We start from the raw sequence: 11,268 nt of genomic DNA on the forward strand, positions 1-11,268 counted from the left end.
CAAAACATCAACTTTGAGGACAAAATGTTCACTTAGTTCCCACCCACAAACAGGTGCCATGATGAAGAGATAATCAGTGTTATTCACTTCACCTGTCATGATGACCTTGTGGTCATAAAGCTATGCCTGATCGACGTCCCAATACTTTTGTCCACATAGTGGAAATGAATGAAATGAATTTTACACACTGGGCCATTCTTGTTAGATTTCCATGTGAAAACTTTTATCTGATTTGTGTCAATGATCATCCTTGTAACAAAGGACTCTGCTAATATCCTTCTCTCGTTAGTCTGTGAAGCCCAATTCACGAACCACATTAATAAGCAAATGTTAATTTCCTGCCCTGACAACATTGTTGTTTTTTTATTCAAATGTATCCTGGTTCAGCCAGACTGTGCTGGAACACTGTGTGCTCCAATTTTGTCTTATTTTTATCGTGTTGTTTTTTGTTTTGTTCATTCTGCTGAAAAAGGAGGAAAGAATACTTCAATGACAATAAAACTGTTCACTGTGTGCTGTTGTGTCTCAACAAACTCAATGAAAAAAGGAAGATAAAAAAGGACGACATCTAAATTTACAGGCGTATACAATTGCATTTATTGTATAAAGACAAAAAGACAGTTCGGGTAACTGGCCGTGAGCAGGTTTTTCATTTTCAGGTAAAAAAGAAAAAAGGGTTTGACTGGGGTTTAACTACACGACTCAATAAACAGCAATCACAATGTGATCTTTAAAAAGAAAAACAAAAAAAGCAAACACAGCACATACAACTATTTAACCAGAGTGGCAAACTCCTCTCAATCAGAGACTGTATTAATGCTTAAATACTACATTTTCAACACCTATTTTTTAAAAAAAACCTTTCATAATTAAAATAAAATGTTCTCATTCTGTAAGAGGGAAATAAAAAAAGCAAGATGAGGAAAAAGGGGGCCATTAAGATAAAAAGCATGCATTTTGTTCTTTTTTTAAGTTTCTGGAAACATTTGAAATTACTTAGGCTTTGCTGTATTTTTCCTGCCCTTTCACCGTTTTCACACTCATCATCCAAGAAATCCAGTTACCTCTTCAACCTGTTCGAAATGTGGTTTGCAGTTCAACACACATCCACATTTGCTGCATATAGAGAACATCCATTAACTGTTTTGGATAACTATCATCTACCACCTCACGATCACTGCTCAGAGTAAGACTTTTTTTCAGTAAAAAATATAGAAGAGACATTATACAGTTTGTGTTGACACTGGTGAGGATACGGTGTTAAAACCAGACAGAGAGACAGTTGTGGTTGGTGACTTAATGTTGAACTGTACAAAAATCAGTTTGAATGCAATGGACGCGGGTGTTTAGGACACAGGTGGACGACACAGGTACAGATGTGGGGAGGGTGCAAAGCTACTGGGAACCAGAGGACGAGCCATGGCTGCCCTGTCCAGGGTAGCTGCCGTACTGGCTGTAGTATTGGTTCCACTGGTTCTGATTCTGGTAGTACTGCTGCCACTGCTGAGCATACTGGAGGATTGAAAGAGAGAACAAACACCAGTCAGTGCACATGATAACCTTGATTTCACATAATCCATTCCTACGTCTGTATTTAAACACCCATTTCAGACAAATACGTTCTAGTTTAAGGTTCATGGAGACGACTCGTCAGTGTAACAGTCCTAGTGCTCATGGCTGCAGTTTACACTGCGCTACGCCCACCGACAGCCCAATCACTCCCTCCACCACCACAAAGGCAAAAGGAGGGAACAAGACAATGTTGATTGTCTTTACCTGCTGATACTGTTGATTGTAGCTCTGTTGTTGCTGCTGCTGCTGTTGCTGCTGCTGCTGCTGCAGTTGCTGTTGTGGTGGTTGCTGCTGCTGCTGCTGCTGCTGCTGTGGTTGCTGCTGCGCAGGCTGTTGCTGGTGGTGGCTGTATGCCTGTCCAGTGGCGGGTGCCTGACTGTAGCTCTGACCTTGGTAGCCTTGGTACTGACTGTAGTTGCTGTAGTAATTCTGGTTGTAGTTGCCTTGGTTGTACCCTTGATTGTAGCTCTGGTTGTAGCCCTGCTGCTGTAGGAAGAAAGGAAGGAAGTGTTCAGAAGCCGTGTTTGTTTTTTGTCATCACCTCACCTTTCACAAATAAAAAGTCATGGCTTCATACCTGATTGTATCCTCCCTTGTAAGGTTGCACGCGACTGTAGTTTCCTCCCGACTGCTGGCTGCGATTATAGCTGCTGCGTGCATCAGATCCTCCGTCACGGTAGCTGCTGCCCCAGCGACTCTGGTTGTAGCTGCCACGATTGTAGCCTGCCACATGAACAGAAAGTAATGTTAAAAGAGCAATACATGTAGTGAGGATGTTAGTGACTTTTTGAATTATTTACCGTTAAGTAAATAACTAATTAAAAGGCAACATCTGTCTGTTTCTGGCTGTGTTTAATTCCTCTGGATCACACATACAGTGCAGTTACAACTTATACCAACAGAGGGCACACATCAACCAAATCACCTAAGTAATTGGGAAAGCATGTCCAAGTACATGGAAGAGAAGCTAGTGGAAGCGGCCTCTGTCAGGACAGTGAGGCTACAGAACTGTGGCAAACTCTCCTCTGGAAGTGAACCCCACTGACTAGCAGAAAGAAAACCAACATTTCCTCACTACAAAGTTCACTGGGCTTCTTCAAGGAAGAGACTTGTTTTTTGTGCTGCAAATGTAAAATGTTTAAAATTTCAATTAAGAAAAAAGACATGCCTATGATATATAGCTAAAGATTGGCCAACTATCCTTTATTACAAATTCAGCTCAAAGATTAAGGAAACTATACGTAATTTGCAACCCTACCATGCAAGTCATACAGTTAGTGCCTCTCATGTTGTCCAAATCGCAGAGGTCAGTATTCAAATTGCTTTTCTACAGATGGCAGCTTCTATAAAGTAAGGCCCTTGCCAAAAGCACATAAAAAATATGTACTACGGCTACAAAAACCAATACACATGTGGCTGCAAAAACAACTCTTTTAAATTGCTCTTAAAATATTTATACTATTTGAATTTTCCATTATATGAAGGTGTACAAAGTGCGCTGCTCACCTCCTCTGTATCCACTGCCTCCATCACCACTGCGATTTTGGTAGCTGCCGCGGGAGCCCTCGCGGTTATCATACCGCTGGAAGCTGCCACCACTGCCGCGGCCGCCACGGAAGCCAGCCTGCCTGTTGTCGAAGCGCTTTTCAGGGGGCGGGGCAGCCTTGCGGCCCTCCTCATTGTACTGCTTTAGAAGCTTCTCAGCCTCGTCTTGCTGCACCTCAGCATACGTCACCGCCTCCAGGAAGTCGCAAGGCTCGGGCAGAGTAAAGTTGGCTTGGAGAACAGAAGAGTTGACCACAGGAGGAGGAGTGAACAGAGACGCCCCCATCCAGCAAGAGATGGATGGAGAGAGGAGAGAGAAAGAGAGGGGTGGGGGATTTGTAGTGAAGACCAGAGCAGCCACACCACCGGAAGACAAAATGAAAAACAATTACTACCATACAGAGGCAGAGGAAACACTATGAGCAGATAGATAAAAAAGTAGAGGGCAGGGTGAAATAACAAACATCACCTCCAGGGGAAGACGGAGGAAACATTTGTTTAAGCAGACACAGGGGAAGGAGGGAGGGAGGGAGACTTCAGAAGAGGTGGGGAGAGGGACAAAATAGGACAACTAGAAGGTTGGTGAGAAGAGTAAACAGCACTGCAAACCAAGGGCAGCTGATGTAAAGCTATTACACATCAGCTTCCAACAACTTGGTGATTGCTTGGAAGTTTAGCATTTAAAAATATTCACTTCGGGGAAGCCAACTGTGCAAAATTATCTCTAGAGTAGTAACATGGCCTCAGCAAGGGCCCAGGTCTCAGTTTGCAGTGCATGAGAAATAGGCTGAATGGCAAGTGGCTGATAGAGGGCAAAAATAAACTAGAATCAAATTAATGTGGACTGTTTTACAAAATGTCCAGGTCTGATATCTGACCAAAGGCTATGATAGGGGGAGGGGGGGGCATCGTCCAAGTTTGATTTTAGAGACAACACATAGAAAAAGTAAAAAAAGTAGATCTGGTGTTTTATTTGTTGTTTCCACAGCGTTCCTACCTTTCATTTCTAAAACAGCATGATCGGGCACATCCTTCCCCTGCTCATTGGTTTGCTTTAATGTTCGTTCTTTTAAATCCTCGTCCGTGGGACAAATTACAATAGCCTTGCGTTGAAAACCTTCAAAAGGACGCATTTTTCGTCTCCTTGCTGATCCATATACATTTGTCTAGCAATGGTGACAAGAAAGAGGTAGAAGCTTGTTTGTTATTGTTTACTTGTAGTAGCTTTCCACTGGAAGGAAGCTGGAACCCTGCAATAATGAAGTGACAGAGGTTTGACTTGGATGTCAAGTCTACGGTTTTTTCTCAAGTACTAATGGCCTCTTGTCACTCTTCAGACTTACCTCACAGTCTACGCATCCACAGGTCCAGTGGCTGCTAATGGTTGGTAATGGAGGACCCAGCCCACAAATGAAATCTTAACTAGCTACAACTAGCACTGGTTATCAGTTAGCTTAGACAATTTTAATGAGCTTCAATCACTATCTGTCCATCCGTCTATTATCTACAACCTGTCCTCTGAATGGGGACGGTGAAGGTGAAACTAATCCCAGCTGACATTGGACAATTAATAACAAACTCAACTCCTGACACCAGGTCTAAATAAATCATCAACAAATCCAGGATACAATGCTGCAATGAGCGGTGTAAACAGAACATTAGGGTGATGCTAAACGTAGTTCTCCAAATATGTGGCTTCGACACGTTACCGTAGCTGTGGTTTCTCACATGTTGTTCAGGTAAAGATGGAAAAAATGACATTTGCTCAGAAAAACTGGCTCCGTTTGCCGCCAGTCCTCGGAAATAGCCGACAAAATTACCAATACTTCAACCATACAAATATCTTTACCACTAAGTTCAGCTTCTTAACAGGTTACATTCATAATTCAGACAAATATCACGAGTACATGCTCTCACCAGTAGTTACGAGACAACAGACATATCAAAGTAGCAACAAGTGATTTCTACGTTGACTGATATAATCAATGATGAATGAACGGAATAAAACTAGAATAGGTTCACTTATACCACCGTGCAATTTGACTACTTAGCAACGTGCCTTCACACATTTCGTTTCTGTAAATGCTTCAATATGATCATACAACACCTATAATTCTTCTTTTCGAAACCAATCCACAATCAACTTTAATAGAAAAAAAAGCCCTACTAACCCTATTCTGACGGGTCCCCCAAACACTTACCTTAACTTACCTCATCTTCATACGAACTCTAGTCCCCATAGACAACAACAGACAGATATAACCTACCTGCACATACTCACAGAATCCACTGATTAGCCAGTGAACCACCAGACCCACCTACCTTTATACACATTTGCTGACCTCAAGGACCTGAAAATCTAGACGCTGTTAGTCACTACTTACCTTCAGGGTCAATTTATTAAAACACACACTCTAAAGTTCCATGTATCTCACTTTAAAAATAGCTTTTTTAAGCAAAGCTATCAACTCTGTCTTATTAAAATTAGCAACAGAAGGCATTTTTCTTACTCACCAGCCAGAGCTTACTTGTTTCTCAACATCTTTACAAAGTCATGGTTTACTTGTACATTGTTGAAATTCACAAGACAAAACAATACTGTATTATGACAAGAAATAGCAAGTGCGAATATACTGAGGAATGAAAACACGACATATTCTGTCACTTATGAGAGCCATTAATAAAGTTCTTTAACAATGCATGACAAGCAAGTGACAAGAGGGTGAACAATGCTTCTTCTAGTCTATAATACACAGAGCCACCCTGAAAGATAAATAAATATTCCATTAGAGAGATTGATCATCAGGGCACTGAGACTGTGGCGAGAATGAGAGCAGAGTGTGGTTGGGAGGGCAGTACCTGGTCCAGGATGTAGTTGCGCCTCTTGCGGGCAGCGATCTCGATCAGTCTGTTCAGACACTGGGTGGCCTGCTGAATCAGAACATCCCAGCGGCCGGCATAGTTCTTCTGGCGACGCAGACCCATCACCTGCAGAACAAAACAGTGGAATGACATACTGTGCACGCAGTTGTGCATTTGTGTTGTGTTTGTGTCCCAAACCCACCTTCATCTTGTCCATGATGGCGTTTGTGCCCAGAATGTTGTACTTCTTCTCAGGATTTGCCTCTGCGTGCTTAATGGCCCAAGTAGTCTTTCCACAGGCAGGAAGCCCAACCATCATCAAAATCTACCAAAAAAAAAAGACACGCAAATGAAGAAAATGGGTTTCTTTTAACCTTTAACCTTAGAAAGCCATTTCTTGTGTTTATGAATCCAAATGTATTAAGACCACTCTTGGGAGTTTTCATGCATGTTCAAGTTCTTTACATAACTCTGTGCTCCAGCTCTAAATATACTAAAAACAATGCTAAAGTGTTTACAGCCCTCTTGTGGGCTGTGAGTTCAACTCATGTTTTACAGCATTACCATATAATTCTCTTCCATTTCAACACTGCCCTACCTCGCATTCAGATTTGTTGGCAGGTCCTTTGGTGCCTCTGATCTTGTGCTCCATCTCCAGATCGTGGATGTAGGTATATCCCTCAGGTGCAGGGAAGTAAGGCTCCCTCCGCTGTCCAAAGTTGAACTCCACAGCACAATTCTTCACCAGCACGTGGGGGAACAGAGCACGGCCAGCCAACTCCTCCTTGGTTGTCCGGAAAGCCACACCCAACCACACTCCATTCTTAGAAAAGCCCATCTCCACCTCGTCACCACTGTCAAAGTCCTAATAAAGTCACAACGCATTATAAGAAATTAGTGTTACTGAATGATCAAAAGTTATGAAGAGAAAACATGCTGCAAATAGTAAGAACAGTAATTGTTGCCAGAACTTACGATATAACAGCCAATAACATCATTTTCACCAAACTTTTCGCCAAAGTTTGCAAACTTGCAGTCGTCCGATTTCTTCCCTGTTCCTCCATATCCATAGGAGAAGGGCTCCTCACCTGAACCACAACAGAGGGGAACTTAGAGCACAGACTCATCTACATCAAACAGCATCTCAATTGTTCCAACAGACACCCCACTCACCAAGCTGAGTGCTGCAGTAGTTGAGGGACCATCCAATTCTGACCACATGGGGATCTGGCTCGCTGCTGGGCAGGTGCTTGACAGGTATTTCCTCGTTGATCTGATGCATCAGAAAAAAAATTAGATCAAAAAACATAGAAAAAAGTTCTTAAAAAGCTTATAATTAAACTTTAATGGTATAAACATCCCAAACTGTTAATAACAGGAAAACCTAAACATAGGTTTACAGAGAGTGGCATCCTCCCTGATGTATTCAACATACTGTTTCTCTATCAGCTTCTCAGCTTTGCCACAACGACCCTTATTATGTTGATAAATGGGAATATTAAAAAAGGAAAAATACCTGGCTTTCACTTGTCAGGAACCTCACAGTATATAGAAATATACATTTACACTAGTGCCATGATCTACTAAAATTCTCCCGCTCTGCAAGAATGGCAAGCCAAGTCATATAAATGGATCCACATATTACACTACCCAGCATTAAAATCACCTGGGAACATTCATTCTGTGTACTTTACCTTCATCTCGTAACACACGCGACCTTTATCAACACCGTGTGAAGCTCTGGCTCCAGCCCACAGGTAAGCAAAGCCTTCAATGGTTAATGGGTATCCACTGTAGCGATCTCGAGACACTTTGAAGTGCAGATCGCAGTTGTCTGGGGGGGGATCACAGTTTTTAAATAAAAACAAGCCATGTTTGCTTTAAAACATAATTGGTCTAATTTGTAGAAAATCCTCTCCATGTCCAAATAACCATCAATAATACTTCAAGGTGCACAGATAAGGTAACAAGACATATCCTACTAATGTGTGATCTAAATGTTCCACAATGCAGTGGTTGTTCCGTTTACTTACATGTATCAATTGTAACAAGAGTGTCGTCTATGTTCTCTTCCTCGTCTTCAGCAGGGGGCTGTGGTGTACGAGACCTGTGCATCAGGAGAGTATGAAGTTAACCAACATTTAAATCACTTTAAATGGTGTTTACTATTGTTGCGGTTGTTGAGAACAACAGCTTACCTCTTCTCCTCACGGTTTTCATAATAGCCGTAGCCCCTGCTCTCCTCGTATGGTCTCTTGCGGCTGAAGTTTCCTCCCTTATCTTCCACTTTGATTTGCTCAGGCTGAACTGTGCCATCTCCCTCGGATTTCTGGTCCGTCTCCCTGATTTCCTGCTCTCTGTCTGCAACAGCCTCGGGCTCATCTTCTGTTTTTATCTCTACTTTTGTGTCTGCAACAGTGTCTAGAACAGTGAAATCATGCCATTTGTTGAGTGTTACAACTTTACAATCTAGGGTAAGCAAGAATAAAGTCTGTATTCAGTAATGCAATACTGGAGAAAAAGTTCAAAATCCTTAAAATAGTGTATATTACACACATGTAGGGTGTAGAAAACAGTTTCAAACTCACCTGGTTTGGTCTCAGCATTTTCCTCCACTTTCAGCACAGGCTCAGACGGCTCCTCTGACATCATGTCAGACTGATCGATGTCGACATCTGCCGTGAAGTCAGGCATGCTGTGACCAGAGTCTGAGGTTTGGTGACTTCCGTAAGGCTCGCCCTCTGCCTCCTCCTCCTCATAGTAGCCACCTGAATCTCTGCCCTCATCATCATCATCGTCTGGGACGTCACCTTCACCATCTCCATTATCATCATCATCATCATCACCACCACCCAAATCCTCAGCCTCTTCTGCAAATGGAAGAAACATTCATAAGTTTGTTTTCTCTCAGGCATGTAAATGCAGAACCACAAACACTCATGGACATTCATTTTGACCATTTCTTCCATTAACCTACTCGTCTGCAAAAGCATTTCAAATACATAAATGGACATTACAGTAGGTCAGACTTTGCAAGAAAAAGCTGTCATAATAGTCATATTATTGTGAGAATAAAATCAGTGAAAAACAAAATCTTCAGCATTCTGCAAGAACTTTCTGTATTTTTAAATTCATGTATAAGCCAACCGTTCTGTTCATACTTAATTAGTCATTTCATGCATGCAAACTCAATCTTAGGTTCTATTCCACAGGATGGTTCAAGTATTCGTAGTTGTCTCCTTGGACCAAAACAACAAAGTACAACCAACTGGACTGCAAAGTGTTGTGCTACAGGAAACATATGTTCCACATGGAATCAAACTAGAGCTATGCATGATTTTGTCAGTGTGGACCTGTGCGGAATGGAGCAGATGTCTACAACATCTGCACACATATGAATGCATTAAGTATGGCATGGTCCAAAAACCGATCTAGCAAACATGGCAACATGCAGATTTATGTTGACAGTCTGCAACAGAGAGCCTTGCACCTTTCAAATCACTCAAATTAAGTGGCTGTCCATTCATCTGTCTAAACTTCTGCATACAATGATAACAAACGAGAAATAAAACTAATTTAATGAGTTGAGGGTGCACTCTTCTTTTAAATGTATCACATGATGGTCCAACACAGTCATTCCCAGAGACCGGGTTGGGACCCAGAGTTGGGTTTTAGCAATACTGAGTTGTCATATTTATTTACATTGATGTGCGTAAAATCAACACTGAAATTAATTTGTCAAACATCTCATAGGAATCACTGCTTTACCACAATCAAAATATTAGGATTTAGAGAAATTACAGTAAAAGCAGTGAGGCATTATGGCATGCAGAAATGTGCCCTCAGCATATATTTTACATCACAACTCTTTGCCATCTTTAAAAAGGAGGCAGAACATATACAAAGTTTGGGAAAACTAATGTAGTTAATCAAGAGATTGGCTCTGGAGTGGTGTGATGTGGGCCACTTACGCTCATTATACACATGGAGTTATGGCTCAATTATCAAACATACCTCCTGGAAAAGGCTGATTTAGCTATTCCAACTAATAAAACAGCTTTATATTAAGCTTGAACTTGTTTTCCAAATTGTGAACTGTGTAAGCAACAGTTGGGTCCCCTCAAGTGGTCTGGTGAAAGAATGAAACATCGTGTAGGAGAATCAGCAGTGTTTACCTTGTTGCTCTTGAGCATTCTCTCCATCTTGGTTTTCCTCGTCGTCCTGGTCGCACTCAGTCTCCTGCTCTGTCGCTGACTCTAAGGCATCAACCGGGGCATCGGCCGAGGCATCAATCGGGGCATCACCAGAGGCATCAGTCGAAGGATCGGCCGGTGCATCATCCTCATCCTCCAATGCAGCTTTCAGCCTCTCCACCAGCTCCGCCTTCAGGCCTTTGGTGTCCAGGCCGCGGCGCTGCAGCTCCTCCTTTAGCTCGTTTACTTTCAGTTTCTTCACGTCGACACTCATTTTGCCTCAGATGTTTCTTCAACTGTTTTGTCGAAAGAAAAGCACATGGGAAGATGAAAATGGCCATGCGTAGAAACAACGCCGCGTCCCGGAAACGTTAACATAAATACGGTTACGCGCTAGCCAAACATGCTACATTAGCTGGTTAGCTAGGTTAGCAGCGGAGCACGGCCACTGGAGCATTTACCACATTAAATTGCAAAATATAAACCAGAACAGACAAGTTTGCACACAACGTACGTTTACATAACCGCTAGCAAGAGTCAACATTCACTGGATAATTTGCTGTGGCTGATAATTAACGTCGGGCTGTTGCTACGTGGCTAACGCTACTAGCCTTCTTAACCAAGCGGCAGTACATCTAAGGCCAACCGGTGCAGGACAAGTTGCTCCAACTCCGAAAATATGCACGCTGTAATCATGCAACACATTTAAACATCGAACAAGTACACCCAGTGCGCTATTTGCACAACATCCAATGTAGTCAATATGCAAAATAAAAACAGAAATACGAACAAGGCCTACCTCTTCTCACGCCAGTTCGCGCGGGTCAGCAGTGATAAAATGTTGAATGAGCTACTACAGTCGCAAACCCAAACCGGAAGTTGACTGAACTCGCTTACATGGATTGGCCAATGAACGACGGTTCAGCGGCATCTGCTTTGGTTTGCTTCCTGCATGTAAACGATGTCAATTTATATCTAAGTCACTGATCAAAGGTAAATGACCGTTCTATTATTTTGTTCATTTAAAAATGGCGGAAAATGGCAAACATTTCAGAAAGTTAAAAAGTTTAAAAAGAGAAAAAGAAATCATTGCAGT

General features: G+C 42.2%; 1 protein-coding gene across 2 annotated transcripts; it reads right to left on the reverse strand.

Moving 5' to 3' along the window:
- Positions 1-573: 573 nt before the first annotated feature.
- On the reverse strand, positions 574-11,053 carry LOC122772981 (heterogeneous nuclear ribonucleoprotein U-like protein 1). Of its 2 annotated transcripts, none has more exons than XM_044031331.1 (16): positions 10,972-11,053; positions 10,155-10,468; positions 8,568-8,849; positions 8,178-8,400; positions 8,013-8,086; positions 7,674-7,813; positions 7,153-7,252; positions 6,955-7,067; positions 6,578-6,844; positions 6,182-6,304; positions 5,977-6,105; positions 4,115-4,283; positions 3,079-3,348; positions 2,150-2,295; positions 1,777-2,055; positions 574-1,512 (listed from the first exon to the last, which is right to left on the reverse strand). In XM_044031331.1, the coding sequence occupies exons 2-16, from the start codon at positions 10,444-10,446 to the stop codon at positions 1,396-1,398; spliced, it is 2,724 nt and encodes a 907-aa protein (XP_043887266.1). In that variant the 5' UTR covers positions 10,447-10,468; positions 10,972-11,053; the 3' UTR covers positions 574-1,395. The 2 variants fall into 2 exon arrangements, with proteins under 2 accessions (XP_043887266.1, XP_043887265.1); XM_044031330.1 differs by having other exon boundaries at positions 1,777-2,058.
- Between the last annotated feature and the right edge of the window lie 215 nt (positions 11,054-11,268).

The sequence above is a fragment of the Solea senegalensis genome, linkage group LG8 (genome assembly GCF_019176455.1).
Source record: "Solea senegalensis isolate Sse05_10M linkage group LG8, IFAPA_SoseM_1, whole genome shotgun sequence".
Lineage (NCBI taxonomy): Eukaryota > Metazoa > Chordata > Actinopteri > Pleuronectiformes > Soleidae > Solea > Solea senegalensis.

Bases quoted from the DNA above. Each gene is read 5' to 3' on its own strand.
- LOC122772981 (XM_044031330.1), bottom strand. From the start codon at position 10,446: ATGAGTGTCGACGTGAAGAAACTGAAAGTAAACGAGCTAAAGGAGGAG. The intron at 8,087-8,177 runs GTAAGCTGTTGT...CCTGATGCACAG, and splicing joins GAAAACCGTGAGGAGAAGAG to GTCTCGTACACCACAGCCCC. The intron at 1,513-1,776 runs GTAAAGACAATC...TCAATCCTCCAG, and splicing joins ACAATCAACAGTATCAGCAG to TATGCTCAGCAGTGGCAGCA.